The sequence below is a fragment of the Heptranchias perlo genome, chromosome 23 (assembly GCF_035084215.1).
Source record: "Heptranchias perlo isolate sHepPer1 chromosome 23, sHepPer1.hap1, whole genome shotgun sequence".
Taxonomy (NCBI): domain Eukaryota; kingdom Metazoa; phylum Chordata; class Chondrichthyes; order Hexanchiformes; family Hexanchidae; genus Heptranchias; species Heptranchias perlo.
In genome coordinates this window covers 5,666,847-5,688,401 of record NC_090347.1, presented here as the reverse complement: position 1 = coordinate 5,688,401, position 21,555 = coordinate 5,666,847, and the positions used below count along the sequence as shown (strand labels likewise).

The 21,555-nt window shown below is 43.0% G+C and overlaps 1 protein-coding gene across 1 annotated transcript in view; it reads left to right on the top strand.

Moving 5' to 3' along the window:
- Nucleotides 1–21,555, top strand: part of cep112 (centrosomal protein 112) — a 358,450-nt gene that overhangs the window by 125,663 nt on the left and 211,232 nt on the right. The window contains exons 12-13 of the mRNA XM_068003888.1: nucleotides 1,119–1,237; nucleotides 6,066–6,209. Of these exons, the coding sequence (XP_067859989.1) occupies nucleotides 1,119–1,237; nucleotides 6,066–6,209 (263 nt within the window). The remainder of the gene's footprint in view (nucleotides 1–1,118; nucleotides 1,238–6,065; nucleotides 6,210–21,555) is intronic.

Below are 21,555 nucleotides of genomic sequence, written 5' to 3'. Positions count from 1 at the left end.
ACAAGTGGAGGTGGGAGACAGGATAAAGTTTTGTGGCTGATCTGATAGGGGGTGTGCCTTACCAGTTGTTACTTAGGCACAGTGTGCCACTATCCCTACGCGCTCCATCTAGTCACCTAACTGGTTATCATCACAAGTCAAAGATTTGTTGAGGCTGGGACTTAAATCCAAATCCTCTGAATTGAAGTCTGATAGGTCTAACCTACCTGGCTGCTATTCTTAGTTTGTTCTCTGTTACAAATGTACCTAGTTATCTAGGCGGATGAAAGCACTTCCTGGAACATGAGGAGTGGAGGCTCACATGGGAATGCTTGATGATGCTGAACCCCTCAAAACAAGTTTAGAGTAGAAGAGAGTTTTAAAAAGAAAACCAATAAACCAATTACTGAAATAAATAAGACCATCATAAGTATTTGATGAAAATTTAAAGTATGTTGCAATGTTGCAGTTCATTTCTGTGCCAAACGTGCTCCACCACGCGGCAGTAGGAGGCAAGTTTACATCTATAATTGCCCAACAAAGCAACTTGTTGTTGGGAGGAGCCACTTGAAGCCGAAGGACCTGGTCACAGTAAAATTTGGGAGAGGAGTAAAGTTAAAGATGATTTTCTCTTGGCTGCTCTTGCGTAACTCCTAGAGGCTAACTATAGATTGGCATTGACAGAAGGCTAGAAAGTTGTGAGATACAAGTGCATCTTGAAGCTGTAAAAAGTGGATGAAAACTGAATCATAATTTTGGATCAATAAAGTTTTATGTTATTAGTAAAGATGATAAATGTCACAAACACAAAATATAAATTATGCCAGCAGAATGTATAAATGCAGCAGGACCTGGTTATAACACATTCCTACATCATAACAAATACTTTCCCTCAGTCCTATGGGAACATAGTTATAACCAGCAATGAAGCTGAACCTCAGATAAGAAGCAATACTTTGTTGGTTGCCATGGGATTTCAGTAAGAAGGTTCCTCTAGGTAGTACTGTAAAGTCAGTGTAACTAGAAAGTGGTACCAGCAGCACTGACACTGCTTCCAAAAGGTCACATCTGTGGCAGATAGCTTTCAGCTATCCAGCTTTATCCAGTGTCCTCAATCCTTTATTTATATATTTTGACAGTTCAGAGCCTGGTTCGTGAATCACAGATTATCCGAGAAAGTAAAGAGAACCAGATTGCCGAGTTGAAGAAGATGGCTGGGCAGAGTGCTGATTCTTTAAAAAATGATTGGGAGAGAAAGGTAAGGGGTTTAAAACACTAGAAGGTTTGAGTTGTTTTCCTTGTACTGTTCTAATCACCTACATAATCACCTAAAATGATTGTTACCTCAGATCTGTGAAAAAAAAGTTTCCTGGTTGTGGGGGCGACTGTGACACAAGATGGAAGTCTTGTGTCACAGTCGCCCCCACATGATTGGTTTTGTAACGTCTATGACATATCCCATGAGTTCTAGTCTGATATGATATTTACACAATGGGGAAAAATGCAAGTGTGTTGTCGCTCAACGAATCTACAACTTCTACAAGTACTTCATTCCACTGGAATTTGTGGGATATCCGAGGATGAAAATGTTAAATTCAAGGTGTTGAGGGAGTCAGTGTAGATTATCAAGGACTGGAGTGATGGGTGAGTGGGACTCTATGCGGGATAGGATATGGGCAGCAGAGTTTTGGGTGAGCTGATGTGGAGACTGGGAGAGTATTGGAATAGGATGCTAAGGTGGTGAACAGTCTGGTTCAACCTGAAACTGGCCAGGATGGGGGGGTGGAATTGGTGGCAAGGGAACGGACCATGGTTTCGGTCTTTCCAACGTTTAACTGGAAGAAATTTTGGCTCATCGAAGACCGGATGTTGGAGAAGTGGTCTGACAACACAGAGGTAGTGGAGAGGTCGAGAGAAACGGTGGAGAGATGGAGCCGGAAGTCGTCACCGTACATGTGGAAGTGGACCCCATGTCTTTGGATGATGTTTCAAAGGAGAAGCATGCAGATGAGATGATATATCCTTGAGGGACTTTAGAGGTAATGGTGTGGGGATGGAAAGAAAAGCCATTGCAGGAGATGGCTATTAATGAATAGGTAAGTGTGGAACAAAGCAAAGATAGTCCCAATGAATTGGACAACAGAGGAGAGGTGTTGGACTTGTGGGAAAGATGGACACAGATTTGGAGGTGACAACACATTCAAAGACCTTGGAGATGAAAGGGAAGTTGGAGATGGGGTGATAGCTTGCAAGGCAGAGGGGTCGAGAGTGGGATTTTTGAGCAGAGTGTTAATGACGGTGATTTTGAAAGAGAGGGGGACAGTACCTGAGGTGAGGGAACCATTTACAATGCCGTTAGCATGGAGCGAGGAAGGAAAGTTGGATGGTCAACAGTTTAGTTGGAATGGGGTCATTGGAGCAGGAGTGTCATTGGGTGTCATGGACAAGATGAGCTCGGAGAGGGCATGAAGAAAGTTATGAGAGAAATTAGAGAAAGATGTGGGTCAGCGCTAGGGCAGGGAGGATCCTGGGGAGGAGGGTTTCCTTGGTAGGCAAGGCAAAGCCGGGTTGGGGGGGAAGCAGCTGAGGCAACCGAACAGATGGTCTCAATCGTGGTGGCAAGGAATTCATGAGCTCCTTACAATTGTTGGGCAGGAGAGAGGGTTTAAGGAGAAAAGACGGGCGTTACCTTTACTCTTCAGGATGATCCTGGAGCAATGGTTGGCTTTCATAGAATCATAGAAGTTACAACATGGAAACAGGCCCTTCGGCCCAACATGTCCATGTCGCCCAGTTTATACCACTAAGCTAGTCCCAATTGCCTGCACTTGGCCCATATCCCTCTATACCCATCTTACCCATGTAACTGTCCAAATGCTTTTTAAAAGACAAAATTGTACCCGCCTCTACTACTGCCTCTGGCAGCTTGTTCCAGACACTCACCACCCTTTGAATGAAAAAATTGCCCCTCTGGACCCTTTTGTATCTCTCCCCTCTCACCTTAAATCTATGTCCCCTCGTTATAGACTCCCCTACCTTTGGGAAAAGATTTTGACTACCTTATCTATGCCCCTCATTATTTTATAGACTTCTATAAGATCACCCCTTAACCTCCTACTCTCCAGGGAAAAAAGTCCCAGTCTATCTAACCTCTCCCTATAAGTCAAACCATCAAGTCCCGGTAGCATCCTAGTAAATCTTTTCTGCACTCTTTCTAGTTTAATAATATCCTTTCTATAATAGGGTGACCAGAACTGTACACAGTATTCCAAGTGTGGCCTTACTAATGTCCTGTACAACTTCAACAAGACATCCCAACTCCTGTATTCAATGTTCTGACCAATGAAACCAAGCGTGCCGAATGCCTTCTTCACCACCCTATCCACCTGTGACTCCACTTTCAAGGAGCTATGAACCTGTACTCCTAGATCTCTTTGTTCTATAACTCTCCCCAACGCCCTACCATTAACGGAGTAGGTCCTGGCCCGATTCGATCTACCAAAATGCATCACCTCACATTTATCTAAATTAAACTCCATCTGCCATTCATCGGCCCACTGGCCCAATTTATCAAGGTCCCGTTGCAATCTTAGATAACCTTCTTCACTGTCCACAATGCCACCAATCTTGGTGTCATCTGCAAACTTACTAACCATGCCTCCTAAATTCTCATCCAAATCATTGATATAAATAACAAATAACAGCGGACCCAGCACCGATCCCTGAGGCACACCGCTGGACACAGGCCTCCAGTTTGAAAAACAACCCTCTACAACCACCCTCTGTCTTCTGTCGTCAATCCAATTTTGTATCCAATTGGCTACCTCACCTTGGATCCCATGAGATTTAACCTTATGTAACAACCTACCATGCGGTACCTTGCCAAACGCTTTGCTGAAGTCCATGTAGACCACGTCTACTGCACAGCCCTCATCTATCTTCTTGGTTATCCCTTCAAAAAACTCAATCAAATTCGTGAGACATGATTTTCCTCTCACAAAACCAGGCTTTGGCAGAAGAGACTTGCGTGCCACAAGTCTTGGCCCTTGGACTTGAGGAAGGGAAGTCAGGGCCACACCAGGAGGAAGGACCTGAATGAGAGAGAGTAAAGGTTTTGCTGGAGACTAGAGCAGCAAAGATGGTGGTGATGAAGTGGTAGGAGCAGATTGGATTATGTGGTTTGTGGGATCTTGTGCATAAATTGGTTGGTGCCTTTGCTTACATAACAACAGTGACTGCATTTCAAAAGTAATTAATTTGATTTCAACGAGGTTGAGACATCCCAAAAATGTGATAAGGTGTTAAATAAATGCAAGTTTGTTTCTTTATTTCCTCCCTCTATCCGTGGTTCCTGTTACAAATTTCAGTTCTGCGCTAGACTCAGGTTAAATGTCACTGGTCTCTCCTGTTGTAATAAATTGGATAGCCAGGTGGTGAAGGATAGAATACTAGAGCCTGATCTTCAGTTGGTTCCAAGCCTTCATTCACAGAGATCCACATTACCCCCTCCAAACCCTAGATAAGCTTTCATATAAATGGATACAAGAGTCCCCAATTGATCCAATGCAGGGAGGATATTTCCCCTGGCTGGGGGGTCCAGAACGAAGGGTCACAGTCTCAGGATACGGGGTAGGACATTTAGGACTGAGATGAGGAGAAATTTCTTCACTCAGAGGGTGGTGAACCTGGAATTCTCCACCACAGAAGGCTGTGGAGGCCAAGTCACTGAATATATTTAAGAAGGAGCTAGATAGATTTCTAGACACAAAAGGCATCAGGGGATATGGGGAGAGAGCGGGACTTTGGTATTGAGATAGAGGATCAGCCACGATCATGTTGAATGGCAGAGCAGGCTCGAAGGGCCGAATGGCCTACTCCTGCTCCTATTTTCTATGTTTCTATGACACACGCCACTTGAGTATTCATATTGGTCTTCAGATGAACAAAATATCTAGCAAGCTTTACCAGACTTGTAAAATTCATCACTCAGTAACTTTGTCACTTTATCGTGTTGCTGGCAGGTCACTGACATGTTGAGATCTGTCTGTGTGGTCATATCTGTCCTCAGGTAATTGTAGGTTACTTTGTGCATTATCTGTCCAATGAATGGTATCCATATGATTTATATCAATTAACACTAATTGAAATAAATCATATGGATGCAATTAACACCTGTGTCCCTTACTGTCATGAGTTCACCTTTACTGCTCAATATCTAATCTTACAATAGCATGACCAAGAGTCTTAACAATGAAACCCTTCATTATGTGAACTGTGTACTGTAATCTCACAGGTGCATTTCTCCTATCTCCCATAAGGTGAACTGTTGAATATTCTAGTGAGCCGAGGCCAATTGTAAACCAATACGTGGGTTTATTTTGCATGTAAATAGAGGAACATTGGTATTTGCTGTAGCTAGATGCTCTTGAGTGCGCCCAGGCACAGACCTAGCAACATCTTCCCTTGTGAGCCAAAGCATTTTGGAAGAATTTCTACACATCACTGAAAACAGGAATAAGACAGAAACCCGTTTCATCATGCATAATACTCTGCGGACGAGAAAACTGTCTTTCAAAATATATGTACACACGTGTAAAGTTTCCTTCAGGATTGGATCAATGTAATACTTCAGAAGTAGACATTAAAAATATTTTAAATGTTGGCTGCATTTCAATGTAGGATGCTGACAGAAATACTAGTATGTAAATGTAATCATTGTAATCTCTCAGAAAGATGCTCACCATATCTAGAATATTCATATTTGTCTTCAGATGAACAAAGTATCTAGCAAGCTTTACCACATTTGTAAAATTCATTATTCAGTAACTTCATCACTTTATCGTGTTGCTGGCAGGCCACTGACATGTTGAGATCTGTCTGTGTGGTGATATCTCTCCTCAGGTAATTGCAGGTTACTTTTTGCATTATCTGTCCAATGAATGGTTCTTGGGGACAGTAAAAACAAAACAGAGGCTGTTTTTGTTCGCTGCTGAAAATAGCAATCAAATTCACCTAATATTCACTTTCAGATACCAACCGATAATTGTCTAAAATTATTAATTCACATTTTTAATTTTTAAATGCAGTTACACAATGTTGTGGCGGAACTGGAGCAAGAGAAATTTGACCTACAGAAGAAACACACAGAAAATATCCAGGAACTCCTCAATGACACCAATTCACGCCTCAGTAAAATGGAGACAGAATATGCTGCTCAGGCGAAGGCCACAGTAAGTGTCCAGGCTTTCATTATCTTAAATAACTTATCAATGTTCCATTAATAGTCAATATGTATAATATGTAAAAAAAATTGCCAGGAATCAATTGCAACAGGCTGCTTCTTGATAAACTTGCAGCAATGAGGCAGCAGTTCTCATTCCTGTGTGAATGCATCAACACCATGATATTCATTGAGAGTTGACACTGGCACTGCAGCACAGAAAGCTCCAAAAGAAATGAAAGTGGTTCTTGTTCATTGTGACTGTTAGAAGTCCCAGGTGTCCGTTCACAGTCTGACCAAGTGTCAGCACACAGACTCCTAAATCTGTTTTTAAAAATGTAGCAAAATTCAGTTTATTCATTAACAAAAACTTACAATTGTATAGTGCCCTTGTAGGAAAATGACTCAGAAGTTAAGGAGGGAGCATAGGAAATCATAGACACGCTTGAAGAGAGTGGTTTTTGAGGGGCATTTGGAGTCAGTGAAAAGTGGCAAGATGGAGGGCTTTAGGGAGAGAGTTTCAGAAGGCACGAATGTAGTGATTAAAGGATTCATTGCCAGTGGTGATGCAGAGGAGATGAACAATAAGCCAGAGTCAGAAGAATGGATGGGAGCTGGGACATGGGGTTGGTGCAGATCACCTTGATAAGGAGGAACAAAGGTGTGGAGACATTATTTGTAACATTGCACTTTTTTCACTTGGAAGTTATGTGCTGTTTTAAGCATATGCTGGCTTCAAGAATATACCCAGAATGCACAGCAAAGAGGACGAGCTCGTCAGGAGTTGGTGCTTGGTCTTGTAATGCACTCTGGTACATTCTTGCAGGCAGCATATGTTCTGTGCTGTATATAACTTCCAAGGAAATTTTAGGAATGTGGCCACAAATGACAACTTAACCTCAATGACGTGTTCCCACCCAGAATGCAGTGGACGGGGAGAAGCTGTAACAGTCTCTCCCTTCTCCTAATCCCCAAGTTATGGACGTTTCCAGGGTTGCATGATGGGCTTCCCCACAATTTTTTTTTTATTCGTTCATGGGATGTGGGCGTTGCTGGCGAGACCGGCATTTATTGCCCATCCCTAATTGCCCTTGAGAAGGTGGTGGTGAGCCGCCTTCTTGAACCGCTGCAGTCCGTGTGGTGACGGTTCTCCCACAGTGCTGTTCGGAAGGGAGTTCCAGGATTTTGACCCAGCAACGATGAAGGAACAGCGATATATTTCCAAGTCGGGATGGTGTGTGACTTGGAGGGGAACGTGCAGGTGGTGTTGTTCCCATGTGCCTGCTGCTCTTGTCCTGTGTAGCAAAGAGCACTGGGAGAAGCCTGGGTAAAAGAAGAGACTGAACCATTGTGATTTAATGTTCCATAAATATGTGATAAATAATTTCTTTAAAAGTGGGATGACATAATGATAAGCGAGAAAGGGTCCACAAATTATGCAATGTTTGCCACATCTGGAGGGAGAAATTTTGGGAAAAGTAAACATGGGGGGAAGGGGAGATCTCAATTATTCCCGATGAATTTGCAAATGGCCTGAATAAAGAACATATTTGGGATTTTGCTGCAAATATTAAATGGTGATCATTGAGAGAGGGTGGGTGTAATTTTGTGACTTTTGGACTTTGGACAAAACCCTTTCAGAATAATAGCACATACACATTAGGGGGAAAAAATCCTAAAATTGCAAAAGAAAATCATTAGTGAGTTAGATTAAGCTATGACCTGATCGATTTGTTTTGTGGAATCTGCAATTAAACAGTAACATTCTGCCTTTTTGATGCACTGTTGCATAACTATTGGAAGAAGTACTTCTCATATTCAGCTGTATTTTTTTTTAACTGCAGAGTAGTGTCCCTGTCACAACATTTTTGTAACTCATAAAAGTGTTGTAGGTTTAAATGAAATCTTTCTGACATGAAGGGTCTGTGGTGAAATCACTGCAGTCACTTGCATTTTTTTCCTTTCATAAATCAATTAAGATGCACTGTGTGATCAGTGTTGTAAGACCTGAAATAGAGTAGTAAACCTGTATAATTTATATGTGGTTTAAATGATATTGTTAGTTTGTATGATCAAACCTTGACATTTGATTTCTTTTTTTGTGAACATTTTGAAAAGTGAAAGTTGATTAGAGCGAAGACCAGTAAATGGAAACTTTGTCGTATCATTTGAAGAGCATAGAATCTTACAGTACGGAAGGAGGCCATTTGGCCTGTCATGCTTGTGCCGGCTCTTTGAAAGAGCTGTCCAATTTAGACCCACACCCCAGCTTTTTCCCCATAACCCTGCAGATTAGTTCTCTTCAAGTACATGTTCAATTGTCTTTTGAAATTCCCCATGGAATCTGCTTTCACCACCCTTTCAGGTAGCGCGTTCCAGACCTTAACAACCCTCTGTGTGAAACAATTTCTTCTTATTTCCCCCCTAGTTCTTTTGCCAATTATTTTAAATCTATGACCTCTGGTTACCGACCCACTTTCCAGAGGAAACAGTTTCTCCCTACTTGTTCTATCAAAACCCCCCAAATACCTCCATTAGCTCTCCATTAACCTTCTCTGCTCGAAGGAGAACAATCCCAGCTTTTCAATTCTCTCCACATAACTGAAGTCCCTCATCCCTCATATCATCTTGGTATACCTCCTCTGTACCCTCTCCAAGGTCTTGACATCCTTCCTAAAGTGTGGTGCCCAGAATTGTACACAATATGCTAGCTGAGGCCTAACCAGCAATTTGTAAAGATTTAGCATGACTTCCTTGTTTTTGTATTCAATGCCCCTATTTACAAAGCTAAGTATCCCATACACTTTCTTAACCACCGCATCAGCTTGCCCTGCTACCTTCAAAGATTTGTGAGTATGCCCGCCCCCCCAGCTCCCTCTGCTCTTGCACCCCCCTCAAAATAGGACCATTTAGATCATATTGCTTCTCCATATTGTTCCTCCCAAAGTGCATCACTTCACACTTATCTGCATTAAATTACATCTGCCATGTGTCTGCCCATTTCACCAGTCTGTCTGTGTCCTCCTGAAGTCTGCTACTATCCTCCTCACTATTTACTATGTTGCCAAGTTTTGTATCATCCCCAAACTTAGAAATTGTACTCCCTATACCCAAGTCCAGGTCATTTATATAAAACAAGAGAAGCAATGGTCCGAATAATGACCCCTGGGGGACCCCACTGCATACTTCTCTCCAGTCAGAAAAACATCTGTTCACCACCACTCTCTGCCTCCTGGCCCGTTGACAATTACGTACCCAAATTACCACCATCCCTTTAATCCCATGTGCTTCTATTTTCTGAATAAGTCTATTATGTAGTAATTCATTAAACGCCTTTTGAAAGTCCGTATATACAACATCTACTGCACTACCTTCATCAACCCTCTCCGTTACTTCATCAAAGAACTAGCATTGAAAAAAAGTTAGCATGCAACACTTATCATATCTTACTTAAAATAAGCAATGGATTAAACATTTCCTGTCAGCAGGCTGAATTTTGGAGCCATCAAAAGCAGACAGATTCCACTGTGCTGCTTATGATTTAATAATTAAACACTCTGGAGCTCAAGGAATGCCTTAAGATGAAAGAGCATCCAGTCACTGAAAATTAGATTGTTCGTGCAGACTGACTTTCTTTCCTTCATGAAAGAGTGTCCACGTAGTCGATGCGCAAGATCTGTGTGAATAGAGTGGAATTAAAGGGATGCTGTTGTTTTTTTTTTGCATAAGTGCAAAATTCGCTGAATTGTTTGTGATTGTACACTACGCCTCCCTGCAGCCGGGAATTGTGTAACAGATGATCTTGGAATTACTCTGAGATATTATCAGGGTTCTTCTCAAGAACATTTGCCTATAAGATAAAATAATGTATTCCAACCTCATATAGATCATTGTTAGACACATCAAATTTGCCTGTCTGCTTTTTTAACAAAGGCATTAAATTGGTTAATGCTGTTTAAGATAGTGAGCAGGGGAACTTGATTCAAACATGGTAATGCAATAATATTCCACCAGCTAATTTGAATGCTGCAGTTCATATTGCACACTGCACATGAAAATACAGTGAAAATATATTTCTCCCTCATTAGGCAGTTTGAAGTAAAATATGGTTCAGCTATTATGGCAAAGTGATCTGTAATCTATGCTAATATTTTTCTTAATTTTGAATGTGTAATAGTGCAGATTATTGCTGACCTCCAGCTGGACTCCTGTCTAATGACTGGCAGTTACAATGGATTTTTGGTTGCACTGTTTATTGTCATGTATTATTAAAGATGACTGATATATGACTTTAAGGAGATTTTAACGTATTCAAGTGGAATTGTAATCACCGGATCAGTTATATGAATACGATGCTGTTATATGAATAAGGAGCTGTTCCGTTGGGACGGGCTTCACCTGAACCATGCTGGGACCAGTGTTCTGGCAAACCGAATAACTAGGGCTGTAGAGAAGCCTTTAAACTAAATAGAGGCAGGGTGGGCTCAGGTGGAGCGAAGTTTAGATTGATAAAGAGAAAAGACAAGGAAGTTTTTTTTTTATTCGTTCACGGGATGTGGGCGTCGCTGGCAAGGCCAGCATTTATTGCCCATCCCGAATTGCCCTTGAGAAGGTGGTGGTGAGCCGCCTTCTTGAACCGCTGCAGTCCGTGTGGTGACGGTTCTCCCACAGTGCTGTTAGGAAGGGAGTTCCAGGATTTTGACCCAGCGACAATGAAGGAACGGCGATATATTTCCAAGTCGGGATGGTGTGTGACTTGGAGGGGAACGTGCAGGTGGTGTTGTTCCCATGCGCCTGCTGCCCTTGTCCTTCTAGGTGGTAGAGGTCGCGGGTTTGGGAGGTGCTGTCGAAGAAGCCTTGGCGAGTTGCTGCAGTGCATCCTGTGGATGGTGCACACTGCAGCCACAGTGCGCCGGTGGTGAAGGGAGTGAATGTTTAGGGTGGTGGATGGGGTGCCAATCAAGCGGGCTGCTTTATCTTGGATGGTGTCGAGCTTCTTGAGTGTTGTTGGAGCTGCACTCATCCAGGCAAGTGGAGAGTATTCCATCACACTCCTGACTTGTGCCTTGTAGATGGTGGAAAGGCTTTGGGGAGTCAGGAGGTGAGTCACTCGCCGCAGAATACCCAGCCTCTGACCTGCTCTCGTAGCCACAGTATTTATATGGCTGGTCCAGTTAAGTTTCTGGTCAATGGTGACCCCCAGGATGTTGATGGTGGGGGATTCGGCGATGGTAATGCCGTTGAATGTCAAGGGGAGGTGGTTAGACTCTCTCTTGTTGGAGATGGTCATTGCCTGGCACTTATCTGGCGCGAATGTTACTTGCCACTTATGAGCCCAAGCCTGGATGTTGTCCAGGTCTTGCTGCATGCGGGCTCGGACTGCTTCATTATCTGAGGGGTTGCGAATGGAACTGAACACTGTGCAGTCATCAGCGAACATCCCCATTTCTGACCTTATGATGGAGGGAAGGTCATTGATGAAGCAGCTGAAGATGATTGGGCCTAGGACACTGCCCTGAGGAACTCGTGCAGCAATGCCCTGGGGCTGAGATGCTTGGCCTCCAACAACCACTACCAGTAGTACAGGAAAGTGATGGGGGTAATGATAAACAGCGTGTGTCAGGAAGGGACAGAGCATACAAACATAAGAGTGCACTAGCAAATGGGGCCGGGGTGGGAAAGAATGGTAAAAAGACAAAATTAAAGGTTATTTATCTGAATGCGCGCAGCATTCGGAATAAGATAGATGAATTAAAGGCACAAATAGAAACAAATGGGTATGATCTCGTGGCTATTACAGAGACGTGGTTGCAAGGTGACCAAGGTTGGGAGCTAAATATTCAGGGTTATTTAACATTTCGGAAGGATAGGATAAAAGGTAAAGGTGGTGGGGTAGCTCTGTTAATAAAGGATGAAATTGGTATAATAGTGAGAAATGATCTTGGCTCAGAAGATCAAGATGTCGAATCAATTTGGGTGGAGGTAAGAAATAGCAAGGAAAAGAAATCACTGGTGGGAGTAGTATATAGGCCTCCTAACAGTAGCTTCGCTGTAGGGCAAAATATTAATCAGGAAATAAAGGGGGGCTTGTAAAAAAGGTAATGCAATAATCATGGGCGATTTTAACTTTCACATCGATTGGACAAATCAAATTGGCAAAAAATAGCCCTGAGGAGGAGTTCGTAGAGTGTATTAGGGACTATTTCTTAGAACAATACGTCGGGGGAACAAACAGGGAACAGGCCATTTTGGATCTGGTAATGGGTGATGAAACAGGATTAATGAATGATCTCAAATTAAAGGATCCCTTGGGAAGCAGTGATCATAACATGATAGAATTTCATATCCCGTTTAAGAGCGAGGATCTTGGGTCTGAAACTACTGTATTAAACTTAAATAAGGGCAATTATAAAGGAATGAGGGCGGAATTGGCTAAAGTGGACTGGGTAAACAGATTAGATGTTATGATGGTGGATAAGTAGTGGCAAACATTTAAAAAGATATTTTATGACTCGCAACAAAAATATATCCCTGTGAGGAGGAAAGACTCCACAAAAAGGGTGAACCAACCTTGGCTAACTAAGGAAGTCAGGGATGGTATCAGGTTAAAAGAAAAAGCATACAACATGGCAAAGATTACTGGTAAGCCCGAAGATTCGGAAAACTTTAAAAACCAACAAAGGATGACTAAAAGAATAATAAAGAGGGAGAAAATAAATTATGAGAATAAACTAGCAAGAAATATAAAAACTGACAGTAAAAGCTTCTACAAGTATATAAAAAGGAAGAGGGTAGCTAAAGTAAACATTGGTCCCTTAGAGGTTAAGACTGGGGAAATAATAATGGAAAACAAGGAAATGGCAGAGGAATTGAACAGATATTTTGTATCTGTCTTCACAGTAGAAGACGCTAATAATATACCAATAATAGTAGAAAATCAAGGGGCAAAGGGGAGGGAGGAACTAAAAACAATCACTATCACTGGAGAAAAAGTACTAGGTAAACTAATGGGTCTAAAGGCTGACAAGTCCCCTGGACCTGATGGCTTGCATCCGAGGGTCTTAAAGGAAGTGGCTACAGAGATAGAGGATGCATTGGTTGTAATCTTCCAGAATTCACTAGATCCTGGAAAGGTCCCAGCGGATTGGAAAACCGCACACATAACACCCCTATTCAAGAAGGGAGTGAGACAGAAAGCAGGTAACATTTGACCAGTCTTTGGGGAAAATGCTAGAATCCATTATTAAGGAAGTAGTAGCAGGACATTTGAAGACTCATAATACAATCAAGGAGAGTCAACATGGTTTTATGAAGGGGAAATCATGTCTGACAAATTTATTAGAGTTCTTTGAGGAAGTAATGGGCAGGGTGGATAAAGGGGAATCAATCGTTGCAGTATATTTGGATTTCCAAAAGGCATTCGATAAGGTGCCACATAAAAGATTCCTGCACAAGATAAGAGCTCATGGTGTTGGGGGTAATATACTGGCATGGATAGAGGATTGGCTAACTAACAGAAAACAAAGAGCCGGGATAAAAGGGTCATTTTCAAAATGGCAATCTGTAACTGGTGGGGTGCCGCATGGATCAGTGCTGGTGCCTCGACTATTTACAATATATATCAATGACTTGGATGAAGGAACAGTGTGTCTTGTGGCCAAATTTGCTGATACAAAGATAGGTGATGAGGATACAAAGTGTCTGCAAAGGGATATTGACAGCTTAAGTGAATGGGCAAAGATTTGGCAGATGGAATATAATGTGGGAAAATGTGAAGTCACCCACTTTGCGAGGACATAGCTGCTAGACTGGGCCTGCGGCAGGTGGTGAGCGAACCAACACGAGGCAAAAACTTACTTGACCTCGTCCTCACCAATCTACCTGTCGCAAATGCATCTGTCCATGACAGTATTGGTAGGAGTGACCACCGCACAGTCCTCGTGGAGACGAAGTCCCGTCTTCGCACTGAGGACACCATCCAACGTGTTGTGTGGCACTACCACTGTGCGAAATGGGATAGATTCAGAACAGATCTAGCAGCTCAAAACTGGGCATCCATGAGGTGCTGTGGGCCATCAGCAGCAGCAGAATTGTATTCCAGCACAATCTGTAACCTCATGGCCCGGCATATTCCTCACTCTACCATTACCAACAAGCCAGGGGATCAACCCTGGTTCAATGAGGAGTGTAGAAGAGCATGCCAGAAGCAGCACCAGGCGTACCTAAAAATGAGGTGCCAACCTGGTGAAGCAATAACTCAGGACTACATGCATGCTAAACAGCGGAAGCAACATGCTATAGACAGAGCTAAGCAATTCCACAACCAACAGATCAGATCAAAGCTCTGCTGTCCTGCCACATCGAGTCATGAATGGTGATGGACAATTAAACAACTAACGGGAGGAGGAGGCTCTGCAAACATCCCCATCCTCAATGATGGCGGAGTCCAGCATGTGAGTGCAAAAGACAAGGCCAAAGTGTTTGCAAACAGAAGTGCCGAGTGGATGATCCATCTCAGCCTCCTCCCGATATCCCCACCATCACAGAAGCCAGTCTTCAGCCAATTTGATTCATTCCACGTGATATCAAGAAACGGCTGAGTGCACTGGATACTGCAAAGGCTACGGACCCCGACAACATCCTGGCTGTAGTGCTGAAGACTTGTGCTCCAGAACTAGCTGCGCCTCTAGCCAAGCTGTTCCAGTACAGCTACAACACTGGCATCTACCCGACAATGTGGAAAATTGCCCAGGTATGTCCTGTCCACAAAAAGCAGGACAAATCCAATCCAGCCAATTGCAGCCCCATCAGTCTACTCTCATTCATCAGCAAAGTGATGGAAGGTGTCGTCGACAGTCCTATCAAGCGGCACTTACTCACCAATAACCTGCTCGCCGATGCTCAGTTTGGGTTCCACCAGGACCACTCGGCACCAGACCTCGTTACAGCCTTGGTCCAAACATGAACAAAAGAGCTGAATTCCAGAGGTGAGGTGAGAGTGACTGCCCTTGACATCAAGGCAGCATTTGACCGAGTATAGCACCAAGGAGCCCTGGTAAAATTGAAGTCAATGGGAATCAGGGGGAAAACTCTCCAGTGGCTGGAGTCATATCTGTCACAAAGGAAGATGGTAGTGGTTGTTGGAGGCCAATCATCTCAGCCCCAGGACATTGCTGCAGGAGTTCCTCAGGGCAGTGTCCTCGGCCCAACCATCTTCAGCTGCTTCATCAATGACATTCCCTCCATCATAAGGTCAGATATGGGGATGTTCGCTGATGATTGCAGAGTGTTCAGTTCCATTCGCAACCCCTGAAATAATGAAGCAGTCCGAGCCCGCAAGCAGCAAGACCTGGACAACATCCAGGCTTGGGCTCATCAGTGGCGAGTGACATTCGCGCCAGACAAGTGCCAGGCAATGACCATCTCCAACAAGAGAGAGTCTAACCACCTCTCCTTCACATTCAACGGCATTACCATCGCCGAATCCCCCACCATCAACATCCTGGGGGTCACCATTGACCAGAAACTTAACTGGACCAGCCATATAAATACTGTGGCTACAAGAGCAGGTCAGAGGCTGGGTATTCTGCGGCGAGTGACTCACCTCCTGACTCCCCAAAGTCTTTTCCACCATCTACAATGCACAAGTCAGGAGTGTGATGGAATACTCTCCACTTGCCTGGATGAGTGCAGCTCCAACAACACTCAAGAAGCTTGACACCATCCAGGACAAAGCAGCCCGCTTGATTGGCACCCCATCCACCACCCGAAACATTCACTCCTTTCACCACCGGCACACCGTGGCTGCAGTGTGTACCATCCACAGGATGCACTGCAGCAACTCGCCAAGGCTTCTGCGACAGCACCTCCCATCCCTGCAACCTCTACCACCTAGAAGGACAAGAGCAGCAAGCACATGGGAACAACACCACCTGCACGTTCCCCTCCAAGTTACACACCATCCCGACTTGGAAATATATCGCCGTTCCTTCATCGTCGCTGGGTCAAAATCCTGGAACTCCCTTCCTAACAGCACGGTGGGAGAACGTTCACCACACGGACTGCAGCGGTTCAAGAAGGCGGCTCACCACCACCTTCTCAAGGGCAATTAGGAATGGGCAATAAATGCCGGCCTCACCAGCAACGCCCACATCCCATGAACGAATAAAAAAAAATTATTTCTGGGCGTCACCTCCCATGCTCTTTCACCCCTCCAGAAGTGCACTGGTTGCCAAATTGTCATCCGGCGACTTGAGTGCCCGGGGTGCCTTACTAAAACAGGTATTCGGTCCTTCGAACATGTGAGTCAGGGGCATATTGCCTGCATTAGGACCCCACTGTCAAATTCAGCAAATACTTGGCAGAGCATGATCGACTCAGTTTATCTGGGCTGAAGAACAGGTAAGCTTTTGTTTTTTCATTTACCTTAACGTGGAACCAGGATGAGCAGGTAGATATATATGCTCGAAAAACCAGCAAAGTGGGCAGTGCTCCTGCCCGCTCCGCAGCAATAATATGGGCCACTGACTGACCGCGCTCGCCACCTCCCGTTCGCTTGCTTTTGGAACATTTCAGCTGCTTGTTCAGATGGATTAGAAGAAAGGTCTGCCCCCTGACATCAGATTTAGCTGCTACTGATTTTCATTCAGACCTCTGCTATGACGGCTATTTGTTTTTTTTCAAAAACCTTGATGCAGGGTCAAAGCCAGTTAGCCAATGAAAGGTAATTTCTGCTTGGAGCCCTCTGACAAGATTTCTATCAAATACATATGACAACCAATACATTAAACAGGGAATCTATGGATAGTAGGATGGTAGTGAATGGAAATGTTTACGTAAAGTGGCAAAATGCAAATACTACACATTATAGTTCGCTCAACAAATGATAAATAGTCAAGGATTTCCCAGTGACATAGTGAGTTTATCCAATAGTCATACCGACCAGGAAGATCCTTGATTTAATCCCTGGAGTCAATACCCTCTAGAGGTGAAGGGAGTCGAGAAAGTTAGTCAGAAAATAATTGATTTTTTTGAAATCGTTGAGGATATCACATCTAATTTTTTTTCCTGCACCGCCTTCTGAGCCAGTACCACCTGCAGCTGAGACTGGTCAACCTGCTCTGGAGCCTTTGTCAATGCTGTTTCAAGACAACTGATAGCAGTGCATGAAAGCGACCTGGGGATAACTCCGCTTCCCATTTAATATTTTAGCTTGAACTGGAAAGTATTACATATGAATAGTATTTAAAAAGGAACAGAACAAAGGGAAGGGGGAATCGGGGAAAAATCACACGCACAGAAATAGAACGACCTGCAAAGTGCTCTTTGGTAGATGTTTAAGTGGCAGAAATGAAACCAGCACAAGACAGTAGGATGCATAATGAGAGAAATCAAAGGAATTAAAGCGATTTTTGAGACACAGAGAATGTATGAATAGCACAGGAGGTGATGGGTTACACAGGTTGATATTTAAGCACGAGAAAACTGGCAAAGCGGAGCAGACTCCAACACTCGGGAGCCTGAGAGAGAAAAAAGCAGGTCTGCACCACGGGGGCAGACCACTCTTTCAGCACGGTGTTGGACAGAGAATCTCCACCTGTTCTGTCCCTCCCCCTCTCTTTCTTCCCCCCCATTCCCCCCTCCCAGTGCATTCATCTCACCCCCACTAGCGCCTTGCCGAAAGTGGAAGCTATAGTTAGGGTCTGAAGTTATTGAACTCTGTATTGAGGCCAGATGGTTGCCCAATAGACAGATCAGATACTGTTCCTCAAGCTTGCACTGAGAGGGTGTACAGAGGTGGCTGGCCATCGGTGGCACTTTATGGCGAAATAAAATTAAATGGTGGATAAAGTCACCCCACGAACTGTCACCATCAGACGCTACGGTGAAACAGATGCCTTGTGGTCCCTCCCAAATATCTTTTTTTTTGTCAGGTTGAAAATATAGCATTTGATAGTAGGCTGTTCCATAAATAGTATTGCAGAAAATTAAAAGAACAAATGCTATACTATAGTTAGTCGTTTTGGAGGGAAGAATGCATTTCTGTTGTTTCTTGCCCTGTGCTCATCATTGCACCAATGACGAAACTGGTTCTATAATAATACACTAAGATTCAGAGGTACCAACTTACATACACATTTACACAGCAAACCTGCCAGCAGATGCTACTGGTCAGAAATGAAGAATTTTCAACAAAAAAAATTTCATATTGTCTGAACTACATGTGATGTTCAAATGCAAGTTATTAATGGGGTTTGGATATTTGAATATTAAAGTAATTACAGTGATCATAACTATTTTAAAAATAAAAAAAATCTTTCATTAGATGAGCCCAGAAACATGATGATTATCACAGATATTGCTCTGTACTGCTAGAGCTTTTTATTTGGAAATATTTTGTAAATTTTGAGTGGGATTGACTAGTAAGTGGAGATTTTAAAAAAATCCACCCTATTTTAAACTACTGGAGAAGAATGTAAATACTCCATCGAAAGTGTAACATGTGAAAACCCATCATTAGACGCCTTTACATTTAAAACCTGTAGCTGAAAGCAATCGTGCGGTTCTCTAGCCGCCAGCTGCAGTTAATGATATAAACTTGCCCACTTTCCCTTCTCCAGTAGCCATGGATTGTCCCTTTATCCTGAGTGTTTTTATCTGCTGCCAATTTGCCAGCTCCCTTTTCTACTTAGTGCCTGATGGAGTTTGGCGCCAGATGGGAGTGTACACAAGGGGCAGTGGGACTGAGAGGCTTGTATAATGCTGCTCTCCTGCAACTGGCACTGAAATGTACAAGTACCCATTATTAAATGCTATTGAGCAGCAAGAAAGAGTGCAGAAGACAGCCCTACTGATCCCTTAATGATCTTTGTATTCACTGTTATCTTGGCTGCTGTTAACCTTTGACCATGTCAGCAATGGTCAGATGAAAGTTTTCCATCATGTAATGGATTTAATTGTTCAGACAAAGCTTTCTGACTGTATCCTGTTTCAGTGGCGTCAAGCTTTTATTTACTGGGCCAGAAGGCAGAGACAGAAAAGGTCAAAGAAAAGATGCATCTCCACATCCCATCTACCGTTCACATTTTAATCTGTGTTTTTAACCAGTATTGAATTCTTACTGGAGAGGAATTCTTCAGGATGTTTTATGCTTGAATCCAAAATTACTGTTCAGACTTGAGCTAATTATTCAAGCTTCATTGCTAGCAATGGAGTTTGGTGTTCCTCCACCAAAAAATGTAGAAAGATTTTCTTTTACGTGCAACAGTGCCGAAGAGATGATTTGGTGAAAATTCCCCTACCGTAGTGATGAGTTATTTAGGATCAAACACTCACCATAAAACCCAGTGTATTAGTTACACCAGTGGAAAAGTCATGTTTGTGGGTGACAGAAAAATCATGAAGTTGTGACCCATGCACCAGATTTTACAGGCACACAAGTGTTTATTAATGCTGCTTTTTGCATTCTACAGGATGGTAGTCTTTTAGTAAAATAATGGAATACTTTTGTGCAAACAATGGAGTGCCATATTTACAAAAATGTAAGAGTTTGACCGAAATGAACTGACTCCATTAATAGGCCATTATGTAGCAGTAGAATTGTTTCAAATGGCCTTAGTGCCCTTGAGCTCGAGAGGCAAAAATGGGCCAGGATTTCTGCTCCTGAATGCTAATCAGTGATCCCTGCTGGAAAGTTCACACGTGAAAGTCTGGTAGAAACAAGATTGGACTCTGGAGTACTGTGTTCAGTTCTGGGTACTGCACCTCAGGAAGGATATATTGGCTTTGGAGTGGCTGCAGCTCAGATTCACCGGGGCTAAAAGGATTAAATTATGAGGACAGGTTGCACAAACTGGGCTTGTATTCCCTTGGGTATCGAAGATTAAGGGGAATCTAATTGAGGTGTTTAAGATGATTAAAGGATTTGATAGGGTAGACAGAGAGAAGCTATTTCCTCTGGTGGTTGAGTCTAGAACAAAGGGGCAGAACCTTAAAGTTAGAGCTAGGCAGTTCAAGGGTGATGTTAGGAAGCACTTCTTCACACAAAGGATAGTGGAAATCTGGAACTGTCCCAAAAAGCCGTTGAGGCTGGTGGGGGTCAATTGAAAATTTCAAAACTGAGATTGATCGTTTTTTTGTTAGGCAAGGGTATTAAGGGTTACAGAGCCAAGGCGGGTAGATGGAGTTAAGATACAGATCTGCCATGATTTAACTGAATGGCAGAACAGGCTCGAGGGGCTGAATGGCCTACTCCTGTTCCTATGTTACTATGACTCGGTGGTGTTGCCCCCATAAGCAGATAGCTTGCTGGCATTTACTGTTTGGCTCACATGTGAAGACTAGCCAATTGGGCAAAGTATTGGAGAGCAATTGGTGACATTGAACTATAACCTAGATAAGTTGGTTACTTCAGGGGAGGAGGGAAGTTGACTGAGAAAAAAAACCTTCTATACAATTATTAAACATCTTTCTACTGTATCATCAGTTTTTTGTGAGACTTTCTTATAGTTGTTAATTTTATTTGTTTTTTCTGATTGAATGATGAGAATGAAACTTCATATATGTGTTTCCTGTCATTAAATAAGTTATTAAATGTGCTTCAGTGGATGGGATTGTTTATTAGTATGAACTAGACCAAATGATTCATGTCCAAAATCAACTTAAAATGCATAAATATTTTACACGGCATCAATTAACATTTTATTGAAAACAATTGTTGGGTTGCTGGCCGAGCTCTGAGGATCCATATGGAGCCCACTCATCAAGTTTGCTTTGGGTAATAAGTACTTTTGTTTTTGTGAAGAGTGGCACCTGTGAATGGCTTTTGTCACCAGGCCCTTTCTCATCACAGAGCAATACAGTTTTTAAAGCTGTAAGTACAGCTGTCAGTTTCAGACGAATCAATGAAGGGATTTCCGGATCCCCTGGACTCGCTACCCCTTTGGGAATACAGAGAGATTTACTCAACAACCTTCTTGTATTATTTCTGTTGGAAAGGAAGGAAAGAAAGAAAGGAAGAATGAAATCGTTAGCTGCCTGGATTGGAACAGAACATCCTTCATAGTTTCAGAATCCTTTCTCTCTCCTTTTCATAGATTTTTAAAGGTCCAGATACTTATCAAGCACATTCAAACTAAAGGCAAGCTATTAATCTTTCCCTGAGGTTTTTAATGGTGACTGTGCATGAAATGCATATCTTTCACCACTGCTCTTGTAAGTACATGTAATCAGTGTTGCTGTTGGGTATAATAGATTTTGCAGGCCATTGTCAATCTAGTGTCTACTCAGTCAGCTATCTTGATCTGTTGGTGGTCATTCCCAGTGATGATGCTGTCATCACCAGCTGCTTCTGTTGA